Genomic DNA, 22,049 nt, shown 5'->3' on the forward strand with positions numbered 1-22,049 from the left:
GATATAGCTCATACTAAGGTTATTTATTTTCTTAACAAATGCTTCTTTAAACTTTCCTAATATTTAAAACTTTTCCTAATATTCCTAATTCCTAATATATATAATTGAATAAGTTCCAAAATGATTGCTGTAACAACATATGGCTCTGTGATTAAATAACCTCTGTGAATGTCACCTGCAGTGAGAAACTCTGTTAAGAATCTCCAGTGTTGTTTAGGCGCTCTAATAGCCTGCTTTAAGCTCAGAGGGTGAATGTATTACTCGCTGAAGCACCGTTCGTATAGCAGGACAGCTAGCTGTGACCTTTCAACTGTCCTGCCCTTGACTGAGACCTCTGGTGGTAAGCCACCCCGTTTGGCTCACTCAGCATATGTGCTGCTGAGCAGGGCAGAGCAGCTTAAGGCCGCAGCGTCTTTTCCTGTCTTCCAAACGAGACCTGACTGGAGGTCTCTTCACCTCGCCAACCTGGACCACACAGGAGAATCAGCAGGAAGATCCTCAAGCAGAGCCGCACTCTAAATCTGCTGTTAATCTGCTTTCACCACTATGATCCTAGTCTGTCTCTCAGTCAACATCAATACTAGTTACGGACTGTAACTCAAACAAACATAGCTATCATGCTATACATGCTCTGTAGCCATAGAATCCTGAAATAGCATCATAGTTACTTTTTATCATCAAATTATGATATGTTAAGCCCTTTTCTGCTAAACATGATACATATTTTCTTGCCCCCCCAGTTGCTGGCTATTGTTTTCAGTTTTCATATGTTACCATCTCTTATCTGCAGCAAGAATAACACATGCACACTGTGTGGTTTGGGAGGGAAGACTGTGGAAGCATGCGGTGGAGCAAAGGTGACGACTTTGTGAAGTCAAGTCATTTAGCACCTTTCTAAGATGCCACCTCCTCCTTCTTTGGGTTTCTGAAGTGCAAGAAAAACCACAGAATCACACTGCATCATCTCAAAAGTGAGTGGGCCACCCTTAGAGGACAGACTTGCCAAACGTGCGTGTCCTGTGGTTTGGTTAGTGATTATTTTTTAAGCTTGTTTTCTAGTTGTTGATTACAACAACACACAGTTGCCTGCATTGAGAGCTGGTGACTATACTGCTACACAATACTGTGGTGATATTATTCAGTTGAATCATCTATAAAGAAAAAAAAAGAAAAGGAAGTTAAGAAAGACATCTCTTTGCTGAGTTGCATTTTAACTGAATTTTAATGAGACTTTGAAAAAAAAACACAAATCAAAGGAATATATTATAATCTAATTTACTAGATCAAAAGATCTCCCATGATTGCTAATATACCCCACTGTATTGAATTCCTGATGCTCTACTGTAGATCTTAAAAAGCATCTCTCACTGGAGATTTAACTTCTCTGGCTTTGTATAGAGTCGATTAAGTAGAAGCATCGTGAACAGACAAAGAATTGAATTGTGTGCAAAGTAAACTTTCTTCAAAGTCTGGTGAGCTCTGTGTGATGAGGCTGTTTACTGCATTGTTACTGAGTGCTAAAATAGGCGATTTGAAACATCAGTTGCAGCCTTTATCACCAATTATTCTAGCCTCCCTTATGTTACCCATGATGGTAATAAGTAGAGTCCATGAAAAAGTGTTTATCAATGGTTTGTGTAGTAAATACAGCTGTGAGACCTGGGTGTCACAGTTCCTACAGCGAGCCCATTGACTTAGTCCAGTGGCTGCTGGAAGGAAGAGCTGGATCCCCTGCAGCTGGGCTGGCCCTATGGCCCCATGAGCTGCAGGAAGGGGGCTTGGCCTGCGATATCCTTGTTTTTCTGTCTGTCTGAGAAGCCCTGTGAACAAGGACAGCTGGGGGGGATGCGATTCCTCCCATTATTCTGTAGCACACATCGGCCATATGAACAGGGAAGGGAAGTGACCTGGCCCCCCTCTGCTCTAGAAGCTGCTCCAGTCCACCCCAGGGCTCTGACTTGCAGTTCAAAGTTGTCTTCCACACTGCTGTTAGGGCTGTGCTCCAGCAGCGTGAACAGTGAAAAATCTAATGCATGTTCTTTTTTAGTCAGACGACGAGATTCCAAAGTGTTGTACATTAGGCAGAGATACAGTATGTTTTGTGTGCAGATTTAGGATGGAAAGAATGTCTTTTTGACCTTGCTCACTTTAGGGGAAGTGTAAGCCTGGTCAAGTGTCATTTTGAGACATGATATCATCTCTAAGCTCACGGTTTAAATCCTTGCACTCTTGCTGGCCATATTTGTCAATTTTGAGATTTTCATCTAGTTAAAACTACTATTTGAATCAAGGGCATTCATACAGTGTTGTCATTGTAGCTCCAGTCACTTAATCCCAGCCCTCTATAGTGTGACTGTGATTGTGACTGAGGTGTTGAGTCTGCCCGCTGTTTGTGCGTCTGCCCGTTTGTCCTCTCCCTCTCTCCCAGTCCACTTTCCATCTGTGTGCCATGGGCTGCAAATCTAGGTGAAAATGGTGTAGTGTTTCCAGCAGTTAGCTGTCGCCAGCCTGTATTCATGTCAGACTGTGTTCTTGATTTTGTTTCCCTCCTTCCCTCAACCTCTGTCGCTGGTCCAACTGCCAGGGGTGTTCAGAGTATATTTGGGGGTTTTGAGGGAGGGTGGGGGGCATTCATCATCAACCATTGGCCCTGAGACTCAGGACCAGAGGCTATCGGCAAACAGTTTGACTGAAAAGATTCCTGGAGAGGCGAGCAGCAGGGCCTGTGGGGGTCTCTCTCTCTTTCTCCTTCTCTCTGTCTGTCTCCCTCTTTCTTTATCACAGTGTTTGCACACAGTGTTCATGTGACAGCAAGAACACATCATCTGATTTGGGAGAAACTGTGGGCTGTAGCTGCAGAAATACCCCTCAGATTATTTGCTCAGTGAATGCTGTTCATTGATGTCAATAGATTTTCGATTTGAGAGACATTAGAGAGTTTCTCAAATTATGTGTTAAAACAAATAATTTACAAATCTGATTCAGAACGTGCACTTATTATTCAAAATGAAAACCGTCTCTCAGTGTGATGTTACAGGAAACTAATAACTTTTTACAAAAGCGAATTTCACACATTTACCAGCCACTCCAAGTCTGCATGTGTCACTCAGTGTTTACAGAAATTACTTACATGAAATGTGTCAATAACAGGCCTCTGTGAGATCATTACTAATTCTATGACATAAAATTGTAAGAAATAAAAAAACAAAAAAACAATGCTACTTCAACTAGCCCCTTTTACTGTTGTTATGACTCATGGCCATCCTCACTGCTCAGATTGCATAAACCTTTATGTAATGGAACACTGTGGGAAAGAGGCATCGAGTGGATGATAAAAATGGGAAGAGAAAATCAAATATTTATTCTGAGCTTTTTTTCCCATTAAAATCAGACATTTTCTCAAGGCACACAGTAACTATAATCCTAAACAATATGGACTACATGTATATGTACCAAAAACTGTTGTCTTTCCACAGCGCTTACTATTTATTTAATAAATCTGCCTGCTGATCATCAAACACTAGGGGAGAACTGAATATCTTGAATCTCAGTGTCTAATCTGGATCCTCAGTGTTTCCAAAGATGTGTTGAGATCGGGTAAATGCGCTGCTGCTGAGACACATTATGCATGACGTCCCTAATATCCTTACACTGTGGATTCCCCCTGGAGGAAGATCTTGGTTCATCTTTGCTGTTTACCATTTCTGAGTTGCGGTCTGCGCAACATCAAAAGGCTGCCATGGCACTTAACACAGCTCGCAGGGTTCCTGGGAGGGTGGGGGACTGTTGCTCCCTATGGTGTTGGCATTATTATTGTTCCCTGATGAGAAGTCCATCTGATGATAGACAACCATGCAAATGGACACATGCCATTGTACCATGCCAGACCACAACACCACATTGTAATGCTATGCAAATTTATAAACCTCTAGGTCCGTGCATGCATTAGTTTGTTGTTTTTTTGTGTTTGTGTGTCTAAGCGTAAGTGTTGCTCCTTCCTTTGCCCTTTCAGTTCACAGAAAATGATCTGACAAAGCAATAAAAGACAATGAAATGGTGAAAATTGAGAATAAAAGTAACTCAGATATATCACATGTATCTTTCTCAGCAAGAGCAAAGTGTGACACAAGTGTTCATCCATAAAGACTGCTGAATACTGATGTTGTGCCGTGTCAAGACATTGACTTGTTAAACTGACATACTGTCATAAGGAATGTTGGTGATGGAGGGCTTTTGCTCAGAGACATCGTTTGTTAAACCAATGGCGTTAATATGAAGTGAGTAGTTAGCCATTAGTCTGTCAATTGCATTTCATGGATATAGCATGACATACTGTAGATTGGCTGATTAGAAATTATTTCTTAGGGTCAAGAGGTGAGCCTAATAGAGAAGTTTCTCAAGTCACAATAATGCCTCACTCCTCTGACAAATACTGTAGCCCATGGATTCTCAAACTTTTTGGGGCCAGGGACCCCTTACAGGGGAGAAATTTTTCCAAGGATCTCCTCATAATTGTAATACTGATTAAGCATATGCTTACTACCATTTGTACTTAGATGCAATTGGAACTAGGGCTGCATGATATTGGAAAAAACTGGCATTGCGATATCTTTTTTTTCTGCAATATATATTGTGATGGGGGAGGGGGGTGCTGATGAGAACTCGGGACTCAGCAGCCAGACATTTCTCTGTTCTCTGTTAAGGATGTCTGCCACTATAATGAGAATAGCTGGTCCACCTTAAGTGAGCCTGGTCAGTATCCAATGGGCAGCTCATTTATGCTCCGTCACAAGAGGCTAACTTCGGGGCTAACCCCCTTCATTTTAATCAGCAGGTGGCAACTGTTTAACTTCACCATCACCATCACCGGGATGAAGTGCTGCTGATAACAGGGATACACGCATACTCATTATCTGTGACAGTAGCTGTGTCGCGTGCATGTTTACAGGCAGGTGATACTCAGGCTCTGCATGCACAGCAATCAGTTTGCTATGTGCTCTGGCGAACGGTGGCACTTGATCAGTTTATCAAACAACCAAAACAGGCAGCGCTCATTTTCAGGTTTGCGGTAGGTGACTAATAGGGCCTGTTTAGGTTGTTTGATAAACTAATAAAGTGCATCCCTTCACCAGAGTACATCAACAATTGTGGCATGACGTGTTTGAGTTAATTTGTCTTACTTGACATTGCTTGTCCTGCAATGTGACTATCGCACATGTGCACATCACGATGTTGATGCTGAAACGATATATTGTGCAGCCCTAATTGGAACTATTTGTATTCTAAAACTTTTCAACCTAAATACGTCAGACCTGTTTCATAGTGACGAACAGAAACACGTTTCAATGTGAATCATGTTAAGGCCACATATATACTTTTAAACAGAGGGCCATTTTATACAAATTGCATTTGGACTCAACTTGACAGAATTTGTCCTCCTGGGCACCTCCTTGAAGAACAGAAAATCCTCCAAAATGTTCCATTCCCATGGATAGCGAACCAAAACAATCAACTGAGCCACACTGACAATGTCTGTTGATTCGTCCAACTGAATAGAAAATTGCTCACAGGAGCGCAATCTATCCAGTAGCTGTGACTGAATATCAACCAAGAGTTCTTCAGTTCCCCTCCTCACGGTGTGATTTGAGAGAGGTACAGCTTTCAGTTTATTGGCTGCCTCTATCCCAAGCATAACTGCACACATTTCAAATGCCTCTGGAAGTATTCCTTGTGCTACTGTGTGTGGCTCCTTTTAGCAATCCGTTGAGCCACCAAATAAGAAGCCTTCGGTGGGCCAGGTTCACCATCCGTGTTTTCTGGGGGGTGTACTCCTCCCTCTTTCGACGGAAAAATTCTTCTGTGTTGTCCTCAAATTCCAGGTGCTTTGTAATCAGATGTCACTTTAGCTTGGCTGGCTTTATGGTTTCGTTTGCTAACACCTGAAGACACATGACGCATTTTGGTCTCCCATCGCTGTTCTCAATAAAACCAAACGATATAACTGTTGTCATATTTTCTCAATTTAGTTAGTTGGGGCTTAGCATCACTTGACGACGTGGGCTGTCTCAAATATTTCTCCATGCTTGCCAGCTAGCTAGTTAGCCAATAAGCCAAGCTAAGCAGCAGCAGGAATGGTTTGTTGTGCCCTGAGTGAAGTGAGTCATTCATGACAGATTGATGTGATATGTCCCGAGGCACTTGAGCAATGGAACAAATGAAGCAAATGCATCCTTATTGTTCAATTCGGAGGAGCGAAGTTATGGTTTTGCTACTCCACTTTTTGTCTTTTTAAAAATAAACGTATCATCATTAGGGCTGGGTGATTAATCAAATTTTATTTTCAATCACAATTACGGCTTCCAACGATTATGAAAACAAGATAATTGAGATAAAACGATTATTGTGCCACACTCCGTTTTACAGTGATGCTCCCGTTAGGTCTTGTGTTATAAATCCAGCACCCCCGGCTCCGTTACAGTGGTTTGCTTTCACCCCCCTCTAAAAGCCCAAACTCACTCTCAGCCAGGCTGTGGCATGCTTAGTTCATCTCACTGCGGTCAACTGAACCATAGTTTGCGAATCCGTGCTGTTACGGTACTGGTGCTTGGAGCGGCCAAAAAGGACGAGAGTAGCATTTCAGCGATCCTTTCTTACATTTTATATACCGAATAAAAACAACATTATAATACACATCCTATATCAAAAGTCAAAGTCTATATATATTATATTATATTATTATTATCATATTATTATTATCATAAGACATTTATTTTTTATTTGTTTTTTGGCTGAATTACATATAAAGTTCAAGGAAATTCAATGTTTCCAAAGTCAATGAGTAACTGTGTTAAATAATCGTGATCTCAATATTGACCAAAAAATTATGATTATGATTTTTGCCATAATCAAGCAGCCCAAATCATCATACATTCGCCGCAACCAGGTGATCATATTTATGCAGCCTGTGTCAATGATCATTTACCTATTTTCAGCAACTGACAAAAACAGGTAATAAAAAAATCACACAGTTTTGGACCATCCTTTGAGTTGGTTCAATCAAACCCATCACCGATCATTTGCTACAGCATGTTTTCGCTGTCACTCACAGTCTTTCACAGGAGTCTGACTGTTTTCAAAAGTGAGAAACATGCCGTTTAGCTTAATTGCGATCATTGACTGAAAATAGAATGTAGGAAAAGATAGGCTAGCATGTGTTGAATTAACCTGCTTGGCCCACTGACTCCAGCTAAACTTTACATTAGCTAAATGTAGGATTATACTGTTGCCGAAATGCCGAACTGGCATAATGTTTTTATAAAAATAATTTCGAATACGAAACAGACATTCTTCTAATAATCATTTCCTGTCCTGATCCACCCAGTTATATATTGTATATGTTCTTGATACATTTTTGGTTTTCATAGTACCCTCAGTCTAATTAATCTAGACTAGTGCAGTTGGCTGTTTCTTGACTTAATCCAAGAGGTTAAGTGGTGTAGAAATGAAGGAAATTTGTTTTAAATTACAATCTTATTTCTGGGGGAGGACCCCCACACCCCTCACCAATTGTGTATATTTCGAACTTTGCTCCCCCATTTTAAAACATAACCAGATGTCCGTTGATGTGTCACAATCATATCAGAGTTGTTATTGGCCCAAAGCTAACAGGGGTGGGAGTAGTTACATACCGAAACCCCAGATTCTATGAGTATAGGTGTACTTGTTTTATTGCACAGCTTGGCGCAATTAATTTATTTTGCTGACCCCCTGGCTATGGGGCCCCATATTGATAACCACTGCAAACAGGTTGAAACTCTATTGGCCCCATTTTGTGCCTTTCATGTATTACCATTACATTTGTGGGAAAGAGCTAAGTATCTGATTTTCTAATAAAGTAAATATATGGTGATCTTTGTAAAACCTAGAAGGTCGTTTCACAACACTTATGTTGTGAAGGTTTTTCCACAGTCCTTGAAGACTCTTTTAACCATCTGGATGATTTTTTTTGTCTGTGGCACTATTTAAAAGATTTTTAATCTGTTTTTCAAATTGCGACTGTATTTCATAATATGACGTGTCCTTGCTCTTTTTGTGAAACATAAGAAAATGTTAATATTTTGTATGAAAGTAGAAATTATTGGAAAGTAACAGCAATAAATGTCAATATAACTGATACAAAGGATATGTAAATTTCATCTTTGGATTAGAAAAAAGCGCAACTTGGGAGACGTGTTAAAAATCTTTTTTATCTTGTAGCAGATGGAATATTTTTTCATCCAGATGGTTAGAAAACCCTTTGAGGATTCTGAAAATACCTTCAGAACATCAGTAAGTGTTGTTAAATAACTTGCTGGGTTTGTAAAAGATCATTGGGTATTTATTTTTCAGAAAATCTGATGCTTAGCTCTGTGACTCAAATGTAATTGTAATACATGAGAGGCACCAAGCAGGGCTAGTAGGACACTATGGAAACTGTACTATATGTCTATGATTTCTCAGTTGTCAAGCGCATTCATTTTTAATGAGACATAATTCATCACCCTACTCGTGCATCAAGGAAGTTATCATCATTTTCTTTGTTCAAAAAGTTTCACTCAAATATGCATCAAGGGATTTACCTTGAGAAGGAGTAGCTTTTCTACATGAAATGGATATAACTGTTAGGAGAGGGTCATCTCTTTATCCTTGAGAAACTGAGAATCCATTCATTGGCTGGGCTCGAAAACCTGACTGACGCAAATGGATCATTGGGAATAGAAGTGTCCCAGCAGTAATTATGTTACAACGCCGCTGCCGCACACTACCACAGAGGTGGGATGGGATGGGTGCGGGGTGCTTCTTTTAGTCTTGTTTCCCTTACATCTTTCCAGATAGTTAACACAGTCATACTGTCTTCTCTCTCCCACTCTCTCTGTCTGACTCTCCATCCTCTTCTCTCTCGCTCTTGTTGTCTTTCTGTCTCTCTTTCATACACACACCTGCTATCAAATCCAAACATACGAGAAGTGCAGTGGAAAGTTTCTGACTAACATTTATCCTGTTCTGCGAATGTCTCGCCCCTTTGTTGGATGACTCTTAAAGTAATGAAAAAGTTGGTGGCTGATCATGTCACCTATTTGTCACTGTTGTCTTCCTGGCCTCTGGATCCCCGCTGCCTTGAAGCTAAAGCAAAAAAAAAAAATGTCTGTTTCATTTTTTTCCTGCTATCCAGGGCTCTGTGGCACTAAGTCAGTTAAAAAAGAGACATGAAATTAATGTAATGTCAATGGCGTTTTCTCATGAAACCCCAAGGCACTTAGTCAAAGTCACCTTGCATAGTCCTCTCATCCCCTGACAGTACTGTGAGAGTGAGATGGAGGATGTCTGTCTGGTAGTGCTGTCAGCATATGATGTCCTTTGGTTATTGGTTGTTATATCCACTCATCGTCATTCAGATTTTGTAGATTGGATACATGTCCACTATTTATCTGAAGAGCGACTGAATAATGTGGCCTACAGTGAAACATTTTCTCAGTGAGAACAGGTCCTTCCTGTGGGGTTTTCTTTCCTTTTGATGTCATTTTGGAGGTGCTAAGTAGCTTTCTGTCTCTTGGTCCCTGTCTTACAGCACCATCCCCCAGCCCAAGCAAGGTGCTAGCAGCATGGAGGATTGTTTGAACTTGCATTGATCCAATGTGGGATTACAGCTGGGTCATTGGAGAGTTGGACTGAGCTACCAGTCATCAGGGCAGATTAACCACTCGCTGTCTGCTTGGCTGCCATTTCAGTGCAGGCTCTCACTGCCGGCTTTGTTACTGTCCCTACTGTGCAGGTCACTGTCTCCATTTGAACAATACATTTTTATATCTTAGTTGATTGTGTTAGGTTCAGACTGATTCAATATGTGGAGAAAACATTGCTTAATGAAATAAGACAAGAATGATGTTTGACGACCTGCTTACGTGGCTTCAAACCTGTAAGCAATCTACTGAAGATTTACCAGTCTTGAATTTACAATCTGACTATCTCAAGATTGTTGCCTACAGGGTTTTCTTTTGTGTGAACCATATGTATTTGATTTTCCTTCAACACCTTCAAGGTATTCATATCATAATAATTTTACCCACCTCTTTAAATGTTATTTAAATCATTCTCCGTTACAAGAAACGTCACCCCAAGCAATGCTTTACAGAGGAAGGGGAAGTGCTGCAGAAAGTACATGTTTTGCAGACTACTCCACCTCTCTCTACATTTCTCAAAGCCTCCTTTTTCACTTTTTTGTTCGCATGCCCTTGCGATAGCTCTTATTAATTATATCTCATTAGTTGCCTTGGAAACTGAGGTGAGGGAATGTATAACAGGAGTTCAAAGAAAGAAAGAAAGAAAAAGAGAAAGGAAGAAATTATGAGAGATAGCGAGAAAGAAAGAAAGAAAGAAAGAAGGCTGAAAAAAAAGCGTTGTAGAAAGTGGTTGTTGAGGGATCAGCCGTGTGTCAGATTAGCATCAGGAGACATTAACACTAGTGATGCTGCTGGGGCCACAATCCTGCCTTTCACTGCTGGAGAGGGAGATAAGCGCTGTTGCACAAAAGGGAAGAGGGAGAGAGCGTGAGAGGGCTGGCTTGCCTCCACTCCCCTCTGGCCAACAGCCCCATTTACAGGTACAGCACCTCCTGATGAAAGCAAGAACAAAGAGGTGGATGTTCATTTCCCACTGCGCTGGTGTCAAGGCTCCATTGAAACAAATCGGTAAAACTGTGGATTTAGGCTGCTTCACTTTGTGTCTCTAGTCTGCCAGAAGCTAATCATAACTAAGCCAGAGTGTTGACACTCTGAGTTTGATACACTTAAGAACGTTGTCAGTGATTATTTCACAGAATCCCCATATCAATTCACATCAGATTACTGTGTGAGTTGCAAGAAATGTAGTTCTGTCATAATGATGTTGTTTCAATGCACATTAACTTGTGTTGTGAGAGCTGTGATTCATTCTTACGTAACCGGCAGAGTGTTTGAATAACAAGGAAAGGTCCCTGCCTACTAATTGTAAAGTGAGTGGCTGAGAGCAGCGTGTGCACGTCGTCCAGCCAGTGTAATGATCCTTCCAGTAAACATAATAAGCACACAAATTGAAGCCACAAGAGATGAGCTTCTGTTGTTGTTTAGTCTCGGACTTACAGCCAGGACCGTAATAAGGGGAAGGATCAGAGGGGAAGGGTGTCCCCAAGGTGGTCCCTCCCTTTCTTCCTCCTCTCCATCTCTCCAGCTCCCGCTGACTCCCCCACAGAGGGCATGCAGAAGTGTCCTGAATAACAGGAAGTGGAGGGGCAGGAAGTTGAGTCTTGTCTGCCCACGGCCTGTGGTAGGATACTGAGGCTAACGCTGCCTTGCACAGGAAGTGCAACTGTCACGGCTATGCTCAAGACTTTGGCTGCTGTCCATCACCTTCAAAGAAGTGGAGGCATGCTTGCCGCACATAGTGGGTGCTTCTGTAACGCAAGTCAGATAGGATGAATTTTCAAATAACCTTTAATATATTAGATTTCATTTGGATGCTTGAAGTGTGGAATGGAAAAGATTATAGTTGTGTAGATTTAGTTGATTCAGTTTATTAAACCACAAACATACAGAATAACATTGGCCTCCTTTTTTTGTTGATTAGGTGAACCCTGCAACATAAATCTACTATATTATTTTATGTTACCTTTTTATATAGGACAAGAGTTGAGGGCGTAATGCCTCAACTTTGCGTAGAGTTAACACAGACTTACAAGCAGACGAGGGGAGGAGAATGTGCTGGATTCAGTAATTACACTGGGAATTGACCATGTTTTATTGATTGTGAAAGGGCCAGGTCTGTCATCAAGCCTCTCAGTGTCTCGATGGTCCGCCTTAAGGGAGGAGGAGGCAGACTGGCCCTTGACCAGTCTCACAGTGGATCAGTGCATCCCCGGTCAAAAACTACTGTAATGCTTATCTCCTGGTATAGATACAGTTAGTGCTGGGCAGTATACCAATTCCTTCAGTATACCGGTTTTAATTTCCCATACGATGTGAATTTTTCGTATACTGCCATACCAGTGCCTAGCTGAAATAATTGCTGTAACATTTCAATACGCGGCAAAATATATAGTCGCCGAAGAGTGCTACGGTCTGGGCAAGCTGTGTAGAGTATTTTTAAAGGGGACCCCTATTAACTGCGTAACTTTCTTACTAACGCTTATAACTTTATATATATTTATATATAACACAACAATTAAAAGTAACCCACAACTGACTCTCATTTACAGAGCAAAACACCATAGCACACAACAATTTGTGACACCTAAATAATTTGTAACACTAACAATTGTACATTTACAAAATTACACCCTCATACAGCATGCTGGGTACAGTTTGCTAGCTAGCCAGGTACGTTATTGAGATTCCGGAGATTCAGATTGAGATTTGAGCGAACAAGACCTTGCGTATAATGACGGTTATTGGGACAACCTCTGTCAGCCTCCTACTGCTTTACTGATTTTTACATGAATTGCTTCAAAAGTTTGTTTGTGAGTGAATGAAAGTAAACACAGGAACGATCCGCTGTAGCAGCATTATGGTTAACTGCATAGTGAACTACATCCGTGGCAGTTTGTATGTCGGTTTCTTCACGTCTGAGGCTGTGGATAGCTCAGCATCTCTTCATGCTGGAGAAGTAGTAACTTAGTAGATGAAATAAAATGGTTCATGTCTGCAAATTTCCAAATTGCAAGGGTAAAATGACAAGATACACACTGAACAGTTTCCATGGACTACCGCTGGATGATAGAGACTTGCATACTGTAATTCCTCACACACATAATTACGTGTTGTAATCGCATTTTTCTTGCCATGTGGAGCTGAACGTTTGATCCAGCGGGCCTCGCTCTTTTTTCCAGTTGATTTTGTGGAGGTGAAACAATCTCCAGGATGAAAATGTTGATTAACGCTGTAAATCAATGTGTAGTAGTTACACAGCTTGGATTACTCTCATCTGTGGAGACTTCTAGATATAGATTCTGAGTCTGGCAGACTACAAAAAAAGTTTTACTCTTCACTAACTTCGGTAACCGTTACTGTCCTGTTGCCCTTGTTTTATCTCCTCTCTGTGTACTCCAGCTCAAATAAATATGCTTGACCATTCAAAGTGAAATGACTCACAATCGTCCTCAGTCCATGGGACAATCTGTCATTGCACTTAGTTTTTTTAGTTTCCTTACAGTCTAAACCTCAGCCTCAGACATGTAAACAAACTGTCGTGTGCAGATGAATATTTGGGTGGTACAGTTAACCGGCAAACTGCCCCAGACATAGAGCTCTATACAATTAGCCATAATGCTGCTACAGGTAGCTAGTTCCTGTGTTTACTTTCATGCAGACTCAGAAACAAACTTTTGAAGTGATTCATGTAAACTCTATGTACTCCTGACAGTAGAAGAAGCCACTGTAAGCCTATATAAAGGCCCAGTCTTGCAAAAAAAACAGTGTTAGACATGTCATATTGACTTTCTTTCACGCTGATGTGGTCGTTCCTATGGCGACATATTCTCTGCACATTGATTTATGTGTTACAAATGTTTGGTAAGCATCTTTCAGAAGTGCTGGACTGCTTTATATTAAAGTTGGCCAGGTGTATCATATCAAGGTCTTTTTAAAGAGAATAAGATGATATGCTGTTGTACAACGCGCTACAAACAAGGTTTGATGACCAAAACTATTATTTTGCCCGTCATCATTCACAGGATGATATATATGTGACTTATTGAGGTTGAACTTTTGCAGTAAGGTTCTTGTTTACATTGAGTACACAAGTATTAATGTATTGGCCTGCTCTTGCTTCTAGGCTCATTTTGCCCCCTTTACTTTTCTCTTTGTGCATTTATTTTTTCTCTCTCACACACACATAAACACACACACACGCACAAAGAGCACATGATTTAGGCCATAAACAGTCCCGTTCTAACACTCAAGAGAAGCCGGAGTGTCACCTCACAAACTTGTACTCTGCTACAGTACAGACATTGTTCTCCTTTGTAATCTGACCATCTCCTGACATGTATATCTGGGTAGTGATGCCAGTTGAAAATTTCCCACTTAGTTCTGAGGAATGAAATTGTGTTATTCAATGCACAGTGAAGTATGTTGTGATATGATCAACCACAGTATTAGATTAAATGGACCCTGAAAGTAAGGTTTTGTCAGCAAGATGTTACAGTATAGCTTTTGACTAACTTTTGATGAACGTGGGCACTATGTTGACAGCGTGGCACACCTGCAGTCTGAAGGCCCTCTCAGCTTGTCATTTCATATCTGTGTAAGACAAATGTCATGACACAATCTATTATGCCTCTAGACTTGAACTGTCGTACTGTGACAGCTCCTCTGTATAAAGACAGGAAAGGATGTGTGCATGCATGCTTATGTGTGAGAGTGTCTCAATTCTTTCTGATCTACAGTTTTACTGGACTTTTATAAAATGAGCAAGGATGCAGTGTTCTAGAAGCGCAGACAGTTATTGTAGGTAGGACACACTGTTTACACTCATGTAGGGCTGCAACTAATGATTATTTTCATTGTTGATTAATCTGCTGATTATTTTCTCAATAATTTATTAATCATTTTGTCTATAAAATACCAGAAAATGTGAAAAATGCCCAACATAATGTCTTACAGCCCAACGTGAGATCTTCAAATGTCTTGGTTTGTCTGACCAATAATCCAAAATCCAAAGTTATTTACTTTACTATCATGTATGACACAAAAAAGTTTCAATCATATTTGAGAAGCTGCAGCAAATGTTTTGGTATTCTTGGTTAAAAAATGACTAAAACAATTATCAAAATAGCTGCAGATTAATTTTCTGTCGATGGAGCTCTACACTCATGTTAGATTGATAAAAATGCACACATTCACATAAGCACGCTTTCCAAGAACAGAATTTGTTGTGGTCAATCCAAACCAGTCTCAACAGATTATTACAGATTAGTCCATCTCAGATCAGCTCTCCTAAACCAACACTAAATTCGCTCACAGACGCACATATGAAACAATAGGATGCAGTAAACTAGCACATTGACAACAAATAAAGCTTTGATATAACCACTGATAGCAAATAGCAAACACACATACACCCCGTCACCAATATAGATCACACATAGTTTAAAACACACACTGAGAAATGATTATGTCATTATGCAAATAAAACACATTGCGGTGGCCTGCTATCTTTTCGGTTCATCATTTGTTGATTTAGCAACAAGCTTTGAGCTTATTTGTAAAACCAAAACTCTGTTTGAAATTTTGTCATGAAATCTGATGGAGAGAATCTCCTTTACCTGAAATGTACAAAACAAAATCACTGAAGAAATTCAAATTTCTATTATTTAAAGGCATACAGAAGTAACCCCTCTCTCTAGAAGTGTGTAGCGGTGTTTGTATCTATAGAGACTGTATTTTCAGTGGGTGTGTAGGTAGCCCAAGTCCTCTATAGTATACCTTTAAAATGCACACTGATTTATAACAGTGAGTTAACTGAATAAGTTGATATACCTATATTAATAAAATGTAACGGGTAAGAAATGATCACTTTTTGTAAATGACACTAATTCTACTTTCAGGGTGGAGGAGTTGAACTCCTCTGACCTCCCTCTAATTTGAACACTGCTCTGTCAATTTGTGTGTGAAATGGTGAATGAACAAGAACATTGTCATTCTCCCTGGCCTGTTGTGATGTGGTTTGGGGAAATTCTTTGCGGGGGTTCAGGCGGTTACTTTCCTGGCTCCCGCAGCCATGCGTGGGTAGTTAGCGAGGTGATCTCAGTCAAGTTTGCCTACAGTGGAGCCCCGATTCAGACAGCCAGACACCATAATGCCAGTCCATCTGTAACCCATAATGACTGTGTGCCACTGGAACTGGTCATTTTCGTTTTCACTGTCAATTCGGCCCCTGGCTTCCTCGCCTCACAACTGCTGACTGCATCTAATGGCCTGAGTTGTTAACCTTTTTACATTTGTACTCATAGGGGAGATGTAGTTGTTTAGACACTTTCTATTTGCTGGGTGTAAGTGATGGATACGCCTCCAGGGAGGGGGCTATATCTCTTCTTGTAGAGAAGCAGAGACAGGACAGAGTTAGATGTACCCCTGGGAACAGTGCAGTCTGAACCAATGGCCAGGTTACAATCTCATGTGAGAATATACCCCCCACCCTTCTCAGTCCCCACTACACCCCCCCATTCGGCTTTTCCTCTAGCCCAGGAGATTTCAACTACTGTCAACTCCAGACTGGGTGCTCTCTTAATCATCTTAAGAGCAAAGCTGGCATCAGGGCGGGTCAGCTCAGGAAGGGCAAGAAAATGTTGCTGCTCTGTCTCTGCAAGCAGGGGACGGCAGATCAACTTTCCCTATGAAGGTGGATGTAGTTTTGTAAAGCTCTATCAAAACATAGAGATTAAGTGAATCTAGTTTCATTACTCAAAATATAAGCTGCCAAACATAGCCTATAAAAGCTCAAACTATTCATCTATTCATCATGGTTTATGTCAGTAGCTGAACTATTTTTTATTATTTAGATTATTTTGGTGAATGCGTGTTACCAGCTCTTTTTGCTATTGTCTGAAGTAATGCATGAAATTATGTATAGTTCAAATATGGTAGCTGCTGCCCTGTAAGTGTGAAGCCATTGTTCAATGACTTCAGCTGTGGTTCAACAGCAGAGGAGATAAGGGCACAACATGTGGGTTTCATACTCTGAATGTGTTTGAGAACAGAACACAGAGCTTTCTGGTGCTTTGAAGTGCCTAAGGAGACATTGGTAAGTGTCAAGTTAACTTTCTGTTTTTCTCCCGCTCTGTCTCTGTCTTTCTCTTTCTGTCCTATTGCAGATCGTGCTGTGGTTTGCTGAAGAGCGAAGAGTGTATTGAGAAGAGTAAAAGAGTGTATACGAGAAAAGAGAGACTGTTGCACAATGTGCTAGGAGAGCGGTGGAAGACAGCGTGTTGTTTTTCTGATATTGTTGAAGTGTCAGAGAGACGGGAAAGGACGCAGCAATGGGGCGGAAGAAGATACAGATCACCAGGATCATGGATGAGAGGAACAGACAGGTGAGTGTCAGAATTTGACTTTGTACACATACAAGACAAACAACTTTTTTTAACTGTCAAAGGTTGAGCAGTCATATCTATAAAAGTTTATGTATGTATTGTAAATGACATATTTCTTGTCTTATTTCACAAGATCCTATTGTATCTTTGTTTTGCGTCTGTTTGAAAAAGGTCCGCTCTGTACCTGTCTGAAGGTTACAGTCTCCCTCTATTTCCCTTCCTGCCTTGGACCAGAGTTCAGCAGCTGTCATTGTGTGCATGGATCTAAACAGACATACCTCCCTCCCCAAAGTCCCAGCCAGCTGAACAGGGACCATGACATTTCTTTGTCAGTGCAGTCGTATTTACAGACATGATTCCCCTGCCACCCTGCAATTTCAGCCAGAGAACTTGATGAGGCAGCAGGAGCGCTGGGCTGCAGCGGGGGCCTCATGGCGTGGGAGTGAACTGAGGGTAGCAAGGAGCACAGCGGGCCGCCTGTGGCCTCCCCACACTGTAGGGTTTGTCCCCTGGCCTGGCAGTATGGCTGGGCCCCTTCGCTGTAGCCCTATGTGTTTGCAGCTGTTTGGTAGTAATTAGGAGCAGCCACTGCACCACAGCACCCTCTCATTTGCTGGGTTGGGTCAGCAGGACACACAGCACCCTTCTCTGCCTCGGCTACACTGGTCCCGTCTAGCCACAGAGAAGCAGAGAGCTGGAATTCACTCTGTCTGCTCACATTAAATATAAACTCCTAAACAGCAAAACACTGTACAAAACAGCCTTCGTCTGTTTGAAACAAGAATAACAGGCTTGGATATCTATAGCAGGGAGGCTGGGTCCATTTCTTTTTTAGCTACGTTCCCTTTGATTCAAGAGCTAAGTTGAGGAATGGTGAGCGCAGTTTTTGACGAATTATACCAATTAACAAAGATGCGTAGTTTTCGCTTGGGCAAAATAGAACGCATCTTGTTAACGCTCCCTCAAACTATCATTTAGATGCCTTCACAGGTGGAGCAACATTTTGCTGTGAACACAGAAATATAATGGAGGTAGAGCTTTCTCTCCTGAGGGTTATAACATGATAGCTCACCGCACTAGCCAATCGGTACTCCAACCGTGTATCTGTCTGTTACTGTGAGGCTAGCAGTTCAGCCAAGTGCGAAACAAAAATCCACACTGTGGGCCAATTATCAGTATAACACCTGGCTCTGGGTGGGATCCAAACAGGAGGGCAGGGGAGGAATCACTCCTGGCTCATTTCTAGTATCTACACTGTATGCAATGACCTGTGACAGCAGAGAAAAAAAGGAAAGAGAGGAAATTACACGAAAACAGGTTGTCAACTGATCGCTAGGTGAGCAAGTTAACTCTTCATGTGATCCATTCCTTCTAGTTCATATGCGAAGGAAGTGAGGTTTTGCTCTCTTGTCTCACAGAAAAGTGGAGCTGCAGAGAGAGATATTGCTTATTATTAATGTGTCTCCCAAAGTCTAGTGTTTGCATCAGATTTTAAATGTCTCACGGTATAATTTGTGAGAAAGTTTATCAGCAGAACACAGGCATTTCAGCTTGCATTTAGTTGGTTTTAGCTGGCTCAGCAGAGACTGCTATGACAATAGGCTGCTGTGCTAAAATAAAGCTACGGTGTAAAGTGATGTATGCGTGTGTGTCTTTCTCTTTTTTCCATGGGCCATGAAGCACACAGTGCCATCTCCCTGGGGCGTGCTCCTAACCAAGGGGGGATAGCCATTAGCATATGGTCCCCATTGTCGGGAGACAATTTGAATCTTTATCCATGCTGCTCTGCTGCTAGCTATCCATACTCATAGCATTAAAATGAAAGTTGTTAAGTGGGCTAATTAGATAGTATTGCTCTACAGGATGTTGTGTGAGGACAGCGGGGACTCCTTGCATTATCACTGCAAGTGCTCTGGGAGGGCTGTTCACCTTTCAGGATTTATACCACAGCGTGGCACAGGCTGAGAAGGTCTGTAATTGCTATCAGGAATTGTGAGTGCAGTGTTGAGACAGGCAGTGAATTCAGCTGATATTCTTTTTTTTATTTTGCTTCAAGTCATTACCAATAGTTAGACTTGTTAATAATCACAACACATTCTACAGTTCAAAATAATGAAGTGTATTGTACAAAAATTACAATTACAATGTACAATTTTGGCTTTATACACTGCCTTGTGTCCACATAAGTGTGTGTCTCTGCTGCAAGGTATACAGAATGAGACAAGAAGGCAGCAGAGGTCCTTTCATGCATACTGTAGGATGGTGAAGAGCCAGTTCCTGTGCCATGCCCTGCATAAGTGATGGTCTTACAACACAGCAGCAGAGTCATCAGCCAGACTTGACACGCTGATTGTAAATGAATGCTAGATAACAACCAGACAACAGCACCTCCCTGGCTGATTCTCCTGATTTATAGTTTTCACAGTAATTATTACCTTTTGAGACTCAGATACACAAATCACACACAGACTCAAACACATTTACATTTTTTCATAATCTCTGTCTCCTTCTTACATATACACAGTACAATGTCTTGCCAGTGGTTTTGTGAAATATGGCCTTCAAAAAGAGGAGTTTAAAGCACCAACTCATGAACCACAAAAAATAATAACAGCACAGCCAGTGGCACTCCTTGAGCATTTTCAGGGTCTTTCACCTACTTCTCAGAGCCAAGCTCAGCTGCTGTCATGATTTTTGTGGATCTACACAATGATGGTTGTAGACATTAGTCTTGCAAGTTAGTGTCAGGAAGAGGCTGGTGTAGCCTAGTGAGCAGTGTATAGTGACGTCCTCTGGATGCCATTAAGCAGGCTCACTAGGGGTAATTGCCCAAGTCATTAAAAGTTTGATGATTTTGCTGCTGGGTGGAGGGTTGCCTGCCCTTGCTGTGGCTCATTTTGGATTTTGCTCTGGCACGTCAGATTCCTGCAGGCACAGAGCAGCTCTCTCTCTCCCTTTCTCTCTCCAGGGAGCAGCACAGCACATACCTCCCATTTTTCAGCCTTCACCCATTCTTGAAGTTCTGATCAGTCATCATTATTTTTTTGACAGGTAAAAAGCTTGTTGATAGGCAATGGACAAAACAGAGGAACACTGTTAAATGTGACAGCCAGTCCATATATTATCATTGTTCAAGATGATTATGTAGTTTCCAAAAAACTATGCTGAAGCAGCAAAAACATGAAGTCGGGTGATGGTGATTGTATGTGTGCCGTTGGGTATCACAAAGAGGTTATATCTTGTGATGTTTCATTGAATTGCTCACACTTTTAGATGATGGAAAATTATTTATGATTTTGCAGACACAATACACTGTCTCTCATGACAATTTCAGTTATCAATGAGTTGAACAAGCTTTGTCTTTAAGTTGAATAATTCTTGTTATTGATTAGAGGGATTTCTACGAACCTACTTACGTTTTGTTAACTACCATGTCATCCTCTCTACTAAGCAGGATCAGTCACGGATACTGTAGGTTTCAAGGTCAATCCCACCCAGTGGACGAGGCCTTTGTGCCCTCAGTTGTCTACATGGGGATCCTGGGGCTGTTCTCTCTCCCAGGGAGAGCTGATCCAGCCAGACAGTCGCGGTGGCCCTGGCCTGTCTCCCAGGCCCCCCACACTCTGGTGCTGCATAGCCAGGGCAGCAGCCACAGGGCCCGGGTCACTCTGCCAGCTGGTGCCAGACCTCTCTGTCTCTCAAGCCCACTCTCATGTCTGCCATGGGGGCCGTCAGAGGTGACATGAGATTCTAATAAGGCCGCTAGCTCCTCACCCCTCTGAAGGTGTTAGTGACTCAGGCATCTCCTGCCATGCCCCAGTCACAGCTGCACTCGCAGTCCCAGATGTCTTGTTTGTCATCTTGGCACCTCTGCCGGAGGACAGACATTGATAGACCTTTTGATTGACACATCAACTCTGTGTGGATGTGTGTGTTGGGTTTGTTATAGCATATGTTATTATATACAATACAATTTTCAGTGGCAGAGTCTGTCTAGTGGAGGATGAAAACAATAAAACACAAATTGAATATAGCAGTAAAAGCATGGGTGACAGACACATAGGCTCTTGCTATGGATTTTAGATGCATTTTCCCAGGACACACTGCAATTTTGCATATAGATAGATGACCCTACGCTGTCTAGTAGAGACAGATAACACAATTGGACTGATATGATGGGTGTGTCTCTTTAGGGAAACATCTTGCATAGTGCAGCTTAAAATAAAATGTTGTTAGCTTGTAAACACATAAAACTCATACCCAAAATGTAAAAACAATATGCATATAAGAATTGAATTACCAAGCTCAAAGCTCAGTAAAAACAGGTTATGGTGGTGGAGCACTTGGGAAAAAGTTGGAAATACAGAAATTGTGAGTTGAGTGCAGAAAAACCACCAGAGTTTTCAGCCTGGCACAGTCTAAATGAAATGCTAGTATAGTCACAGATCTGTCTGGTATTGTGTGGGCTGTTATAATGACCTTATCAAAGGCAGAGAAAGTTGGAATCACTCCAGTTCATTGGAAGTTTAAATGTGGCCTCCCTTTTTTTTCATTTGATGTCTCAGAACAGCTGTAAGATGCACTGGTACAGTATGCAGTGCAACAAAGCTTTACAATACAACGGAGGCTAATCCTGTCATTGTAAATTACATGAATTAGTCAGGGTGCTACGCCACATGTGTACCACAACTTACTATAGGATCAACCACATTGACTGACTTTGTGGGTGTCTTTGACTTGGTGAACCATAGGAAAACTCTGCCAGTGAGCCTCCCACTTGACCTCAAGGATGTCTGTGGTTTTCCACTCTTTCACCAGTCACCCCAGAGAAGATGGGGGTGGACGGAGGTTATGAATATGTTGGTCCTTTTTCTTTGAGCTGTTTCGTGTCATGCTCATCAAATTCAGCTGCACTTCTTAGATATTATAACAAAAGGATAAAAATAAG

The 22,049-nt window shown here is 41.5% G+C and overlaps 1 protein-coding gene across 14 annotated transcripts in view; it reads left to right on the top strand.

The window, feature by feature from the left end:
• Positions 1 to 22,049, top strand: part of mef2aa (myocyte enhancer factor 2aa) — a 69,902-nt gene that overhangs the window by 8,617 nt on the left and 39,236 nt on the right. For 13 of the 14 annotated variants that reach the window (XM_044357636.1, XM_044357638.1, XM_044357640.1 and 10 more), the window contains one exon: positions 16,883 to 17,101. In XM_044357636.1, coding sequence (XP_044213571.1) covers positions 17,048 to 17,101 — 54 coding nt within the window. In that variant the 5' untranslated portion in view covers positions 16,883 to 17,047. Of the gene's footprint in view, positions 1 to 16,386; positions 16,411 to 16,882; positions 17,102 to 22,049 lie in introns of those variants that run through there. The other variant, XM_044357635.1, reaches the window with a different exon arrangement.

The sequence above is a fragment of the Thunnus albacares genome, chromosome 7 (assembly GCF_914725855.1).
Source record: "Thunnus albacares chromosome 7, fThuAlb1.1, whole genome shotgun sequence".
In the NCBI taxonomy this organism is placed as follows: domain Eukaryota; kingdom Metazoa; phylum Chordata; class Actinopteri; order Scombriformes; family Scombridae; genus Thunnus; species Thunnus albacares.